The 7,812-nt window shown below is 28.5% G+C and overlaps 1 protein-coding gene across 1 annotated transcript; it reads right to left on the reverse strand.

The window, feature by feature from the left end:
- Positions 1-4,749: 4,749 nt before the first annotated feature.
- LOC130670438 (uncharacterized) lies at positions 4,750-7,172 on the reverse strand. The gene is made up of 2 exons (XM_057473846.1): positions 7,048-7,172; positions 4,750-6,845 (listed from the first exon to the last, which is right to left on the reverse strand). Exon 2 carries the CDS (start codon positions 6,243-6,245, stop codon positions 5,247-5,249), a length of 999 nt encoding a protein of 332 aa, XP_057329829.1. The 5' UTR covers positions 6,246-6,845; positions 7,048-7,172; the 3' UTR covers positions 4,750-5,246.
- Between the last annotated feature and the right edge of the window lie 640 nt (positions 7,173-7,812).

The raw sequence follows: 7,812 nt of genomic DNA on the forward strand, positions 1-7,812 counted from the left end.
CACCGCTAGGCGCAGAAGAGCGCTGCAACATTTTCCTAGTTGGACAGTTAGAATAGAAGTAATAACTTCCGTTCAAAGGAATGAAAAAGTCACTCTGTCAACTACTCCCAACAGGATAATATCCTAGTAGAAGAGTACAAGTACTCTTGAGGTAAATACTTGTGAGTAGTTTTTTGGAATGCTTTTCAGTCATAACTATAACAGCGCAGGGGAATCCGAAGAAGCATCCATACGGATTAAATTTAAATACTAAATATAAATAATTAATTATAGAATTGATCATTTCATATACTAAATAAGAAGATTTAATTATTAAATTTAAGTATTTTAATTACTAAATATAAATTTTGAATTACTGAACTTAAGTCGTTCACATACTGAATGAAAATTTTCAATTATTATACTTTAGTGTTTTAAGTAGTAAATAAAAACTTATAATTATTAAATTAAAGTATTTTAAATACTAATCTTTAATTTTTGATTATTGAACTTGAGTATTTTAACTATTAGATGTGACTTTTTATTATTTAATTGGAGTATCTCAATTACTAAATTAAATTTTTTTCATCGTTTATTTCAAGTATTTTAAATATTAAATTTTAGTTTTCTATTATTTAACATTAGTATTTTTTTTATTAAACCTAAGTTTTTAGTATTAATAGATTTCACAAGTATTTTTACTAGAATTAAGAAATTATTTACTCGGTACTATTTAAGTATCTAAAATACTTGAATCAAGTATTTTTACTTGAAAATATGCACTTTTTTCTCTCAGTGTAAACATCATGACAACGAAGTAACCCATAGAAAATTAAATGTTTTATGTATATATTTTGTTCATCTATCAATTTTGTTTGCTGAATTTTTGACCATGGGATATTTTGACATGTCATCTTATAGGCAGCTGACTGATGCCTGCAATTTTTAGTACTTGTCATAAAATATAATATTTTATTTATGTTGCACACCTCAAGCGCGAAAGCGCTAGGGGTGCTTTACTGACGGTTCTTCCTCATTGATTTATGATTAAATATTCATGAATACATGACCCAATATTTTAAATTAATTAGTTATTAAATTGTTTAATAAATTTATAATGATATTAAAAACACGAATTAAATTTAATAGTAATTTCAATAGAAAAAAGTGTTTTTAAAAATTTTTGTTCGGCTGATCTACTGTGGCATCAAATTTTGAGATAGGGGTGGGCTGGGCAATAAGGACCCCCTAAGCCGGTTATTACTTTTTGTGGCGTTCAACCATTAAATCACTTTACTTTTGATTTACCTGGAACAAATTCATGGACATTTTGCGGAAACTTTCAAAAAAAATTTTATTTCTAGGGCGTAACGGTCCCCCTCCGAAAAACTTGTTTTTTGGTTTCGCCAAATTGTTTTCTACGTTGAGAATTTATTTCTTTTTCTTGATAACTGTATTTACTTTTATGTCACTCAAAAAAATTTTTGTAAGGTGTAATAAATCATTCCCCCACTCTTACTAAAACAAGATTGATTGTAATGATTTTTTCACAACTGTTGCAATACAATTAAATTTGAATATAAAATAGCCGCCAAAATGAAGTAGAAAACTTGAATTTAGCAAAAATAAAATAAATTGTAAAACACAAAAAAAATTTTCCAAAAGTTAAAACTGATAATTGTAACTGTCTTTATTGCAATTGACTTTATTTGGAAGCTAAGGAATCGTGGATTCAATGTAAAAATTGTAAGAAATTGTCTCACAATTCCTGTGTGGGTGTAGATTAATATCATTCCGATGAAAATATTTATGAATACTGTAAAAATGAATCGAATAAAAAAATTGATCAGTTAAAAAAAAAATTACTATTTTCAAATAGTTTTAGAGGCCATATTTGCCCCAGACAGAGAGAATCAGCCGAAAAATAAATAAGTATATTAAATTTCTTATAATTTGACGATAAAAATATGAAAAAATCGTTTTTTCAGAATTTTCGGCTGGTCCATTTTACCCCACGTATCATGAGTAGGGCTAAAAATACGCAAATATATCGAATTCATGGTAATTAGACGAAAAACAAAAGACAAATTTTTTAAGGAGGCCTTCTTGCCCCACCCTCCTCTACTCCAATTATTTGATTGGGTTTCACTCTACAGGACTTACTAAATTATTTGGCAAGAAAATAACTCTATTCTTTACTTCTTTATTCGTAAATATCTCTATACTAAATAGGTCTATTCTATAATAAATCTATACGTAAATAACACTATTCCTAAAAAACTCTCTTCTTAAATAATTATATTCCTAAAAAACATTTATTCTTAATTTTTTCAATTCTTTTATATCTTTATTCTTAAATAACTCTATTCGTCAATTTCACTATTTTAAAAATTTCTCTATTTTTTAATATTTCTATTCCTTAATATCTTTCTTACACATAATGAATATACATAATAAGTTGCAATAAAAACGGATGTAAAATATATAAAAAAAATTTTTCTTCATATTTTAAGAACTGAAACAAACAATTAATTTATTCCTAAAAATTCTACTATCAAACTACAAAAAAAAATCTGTCTATCGGTTGACCCTGCGGGCCAGCCCCAAAACTTCCCGCTGTTTTCGAGCTCCTTGAGCTTAAGGAGCTCGAAAACATTGTTGTGAATATATTTCCGAGCTCTTCGAGCTCGAAAATACTTTTGTATACCATTGTTTTCGAAAAAACCGTTTAAAAAGCATTTCTTTCTCCCACGATATCTCACGAACGAACTGACCGATTTTGATGGTTAAGGCGGCACTTGACGTATCCTATTGAGTTCTAGAGCTGATAAAATTTTAGAATTTTTTAGTTCAGTTGTTTCAAAGATATTCGCAAAAAACCGTTTTTTACCATTTCTTTCTCCCGCGATAACTCTCGCACGAATTATCCAATTGAGATGGCTAAGGCGGCAATCGACGCGTTTTATTGAGTTCTAGAGCTGATTAGATTTTGAAGTTGATCGTATAAGTCGTTTCTGAGAAATCAATAAAAAACTAGAAAAAAAAATTTTTTTTTTCGTAATTCGCCAATATTTTCGAGTCTACGTGATCAAATGATCTGAAATTTTCGGAAAAGTTGATGGCCAACAAGCTCTGTCGATTGCCGCCTTAACCATCAAAATCGGTTCATTAGTTAAAAAGTTATAGACCGGTCACACACATACATACACAAACACACACACACACACACGCGCACACACACACACACACACACACACACACACACACACACACACACACACACACACACACACACACACACACACACACACACACACACACACACACACACACACACACACACACACACACACACACACACACACACACACACACACACACACACACACACACACATACATACACATACATACTAGGGTGGGCCAAAAAAAGTGACTATTTTTTTTTTCTTTAGTTACAGTGAAAATATTGTTTGAGATGATGAAAAAAAAATTCTATTAAAATTTGAGCTCGTAATATTAATATTAAGAGGTGCCTATTTGCAATTCTCCATTTCCCATTTGAATAACATGAGAAAAAAATTTTTTTATTTTTTTATTTTTCTAGCTCGGCATTCGCACGTCATATAAATGAGTCCATAGCATGTTCTTGTAGAAAATTTAACGCTCTACAAAAAAGGTCTCTTATCATTTTTTGATAAATCCACCCATTCGAAAGTTATCGGAGCTGGAAGTCAAATCTATAATAAATTTTCAGATCTTTTTACTTTCCCAGCAAAATTATCAGACTTATCAAAAAATATCATAGGATCTTTTTTATAGACAATTTTATTCCCTACAAATTAGTTGTAATAAGGTTCATTCAAATTCCGCATTGTTTTTTAGTTATTTTCATTTTAATCTTAAGTTCTCAGAATAGAGTAGAAGACTATTATTTTTACGAGCTTAAGATTAAAATGAAAATAACTAAAAAACAATGCGGAATTTGAATGAACCTTATTACAACTAATTTGTAGGGAATAAAATTGTCTATAAAAAAGATCCTATGACATTTTTAGTAGATTTCATAGAAATCTAACTATTGTATTTGTCCTCATAATGGAATTTTCGAAAAATTTTGCTATATCTCAACTCAGCTCGACGAGCTGAGTCAGAAAATATATTTGGTTCAAAAGTTTATATGTGTATTTATATATATATATATATATATATATATATATATATATTAGGGTGGCGCAAAAAAACCGACTATTTTTTTTTTTTCGATCTCACATGAAAATATGCAAGTTTTCAATGATTTAAGAACCCTCTCACAAGATCAGCACGATTAAAAATTTTTTAGAGGTCGCTCATGAATTTCGAAAATTCCAAAAACAATTAAAAATCGAATTTTTCTTTTTTTTAAATTTTTTTTCTCATTGCGGCAGATATTAGTACACCAAAAATTAATAAGTCCCTCAAAATTTCAACTCAAAATATGAATTTTTAAAGGTCGCTCAAGAATTTAGAAAATTTTTCAGTTTAATATTTTTGATGTTCCTGAGCGACCTTTAAATTTTAAAATTAAGACTTGATTTTGATATCACTTTTTATCCATTTCATAATGATTAAAAATTTCTAACGAGACAATAAAAAAATTAAAAAGAGCGTAAAAATTCTGATCTTGAAATTAATCTATATTTTAAACTGAAATTTTCATAGGATTTAGATACTGTTAGAAATAAAAGAAAGTCATTGTTGTTGGCTAATTTTATTTATTCTTCGTCAACTATTGTTAAATTATTTATTAAATTTGCTTTATTTACACTAGGATATATTTTGCGATTCTCCTCCACTACCTGTAATACTCTTTGCATTTCTTCCTCGTTCTTGACAAATTGAATATATGATTGCATTAATGCGACACCGCGCTCAGCTGTGTCATTTACTGTTTTTAACGCACAAACGATATTAAAACTTTTTAAATAGGACTCATTCGAACTCCAAGTACTAGGATGGGTTGTTAAAAAGCGTTTATCTAGATTCAAAGCTTCAAAAAAATAATTCGTATTTTTATTTACAAAATGATATATTTCTTTCGCTTCAATATTAGACTCATCAATAGTGATACGATTTACTGGTGATTGACATTGATTTTTCAAAGCTAACACCATTTTCATTTTTATTTCATCTGAAATATCACGATCAAAGAACGCTAGTCCAATTAAATGATCACTAAGGTACCATAAATGTCGAGAAATACTGGTTAATGCCGCAGAAGCTAATTTTTTATTTTTTTTTTTTGTACTGCACGAGGTCTTTTAATAACTGTAAATCAGTTCTTGGTGCTGTTGTAGGACTTTGACAAAGGAACCAAACTTTCAAATATATTTCAATAATGAAGTCATTGAACGCTTTGAGCCTATTTAACTCAGATTTAGATAACCGAAATTGTCCGCGAAAAATATATATTTTCAAACAGTATATTATTTTGCTCATCCATCTAGCTCTGTGGTAAGCACCCGGTTTATATATCAGAAAACCTGTAGTTTCACCAAGATAAATCAACGATAACATTAAAAATTCCCTGTAGTCGTCTCTAGGTTGTTGATTTTTTAATTGGTCATAAATAAAATCTCTAATTTTAGTTCTGTTTTCTATATTTCCACCTTCAAATTCAGTTTTATCTATTGTCGGCCATTTCTTTTTAAAGCGTTCAAACAATTTTATTTGAGGACCACTAACTGCTGGTTCCAACTCTGACGAAAATATTGCAGTTAAAATTAATTCTAGAATATGATGCCTGCAAGCAAAGTGAAGCATTTTTTTATTCAATTTTTTTTCTAAATGAATACAAGCTCCTTCATTTTTTCCTGTATTACTGGCAGTCGTATCGAAACACAATGATCGAACTTGATTACTTAAATTCCAGTCAGAGATTACTTCAAAAACAGCCGTAGCTTGATTAATTCCTGTTGATCCATCAATTTTAGGAATAGCCAAAAGCTTAGTTATTCCTTGCCCTGAAACCAATATAGCCAATCTATCCTCAGATTCGGAGAAATTTGAACTTTTCATCAATTTAGAGTCCCAGTGTATTGTGAGAGCTGTATCGGGTTTGAAAGACTCTCTTATATATTTCGCTAGTTCTTCTCGGTGTTTTTGGCGCGTTCGACGAACTGTATCTTTACTTAGATTAATCTTTGATATATTTTGTTTTAAAGATGCGGATGTTGCAGCTAAAATAAGTGTTGCTTTACGATTTGATGTTTGTGTTCGGTCTAACATAGATGATAATCTGAAGTTATGAGATTAATTTTTTTATTATCTGAATTTAATTTTTTTCTTTTTTGTGGAGGGGATGGATAAATTTCATGTGACGATACACTCAATTGTGATACGTTACTTCCTTGAGATAGTATTAAAGTTGAACCAAAATTCTCAGACAATGTAGTTCCTTCTGCTTGAGTATATGGAGTAGAGTTTAAGAGCCTATTCATTTGAGCTGTTTGGAGTTCACAGTTAAATACGTCGCGTAAAGAATTTAAAAACAATTTTTCATTTTCTCGTTGAGTTTTTGAAGTCCTCAAACGATTTTTTTTTAATTTTTGCCACGTATCAAAGTGTTTTTTTATTTTTTGTTTGATGTGATAATCCTTGATAATAACTTTTGATTCCCAAATTTGTATAATTCTCTGAACAGTTAAATTTAAACTATCAGCAATTGTCAATTTATTTTCATAATGCTGATATAAGAAAAAACTTAAGACTTGAAGATTGGATGGAAATTGAGTACCACTTAGTTTGTCGTGATACTTTCCAATTAGCCATTCACCAGGGTTTTGTATTTTTTTTGATCTTAAAGACAGGTTTGTGCTCATTTTAAATCTATAAAAAAAATATATATATGATTAGACTAACAATCTTGAATAAAAGCTCATATTTTTAAATTGAGATTAGAATAAGTATGATAAAATAATTAATTTCATGTGATAATTTAATAGTATTGAAATATTTATGAGTATTCAAAAATATTTTGAGGTTAAGAACAGAAGTAAGTAAATAATACATAATTATTATTGGTACATACCTGTTAGATTTGTAAATTTTTCACTTTTTATAAGTAAATTATTTATGCTGATATTATCTATGATACCACTTTAAATTAATTATTAACAAACATATTGTTACTGAAAAAGTTTAACCAACGGAAACATCGAAAACTCAAGTTAAACTAACGTCTAACATTTGAAAACAATTGTTAACGAATAATTTCATTAATCGATAGTAGTGACAAAATTGTACATAGATACAAAAAAAGTAAACTCAATATTTTTTTGATTGGAAAAGGCAGTTGAAGGGAAGTGGTAGTAGCTGCCACCTAGAGAAAAAAAATCTTTGGCAACTAAAACTTTAAAAATAATTTTTTTCAAATATTAGAGGAAAAAAAAATTCCAGACCAATAAATCAGAAAAATTTTGATAATATTGTTTTCAAGAATAAGTTTACACATCATAAAACTATAGATCAGCCAATCGAGACTATTTGCCACGCTAATAATTCTTCAATAACATTATAGAACGTATTTTTTGAGAAAAAAAAATAATAATATAATGAAATTTATTTGGTGTTCATTAAAAATAATATCAAAATAATAAATATTACTCTGATAAATCATGATGTACTTCCAGTTTTGTAATTTTCCAATAACAATAATGGACTGCTTATAATAATTAAAAAAAAAAAAAAAAAAAAAATTAGTTTCTAAAAATATCCAAATCCTATGAAAATTTCAGTTTAAAATATAGATTAATTTCAAGATCAGAATTTTTACGCTCTTTTTAATTTTTTTATT

Source organism: Microplitis mediator, chromosome 1, assembly GCF_029852145.1.
Source record: "Microplitis mediator isolate UGA2020A chromosome 1, iyMicMedi2.1, whole genome shotgun sequence".
NCBI classification, from domain to species: domain Eukaryota; kingdom Metazoa; phylum Arthropoda; class Insecta; order Hymenoptera; family Braconidae; genus Microplitis; species Microplitis mediator.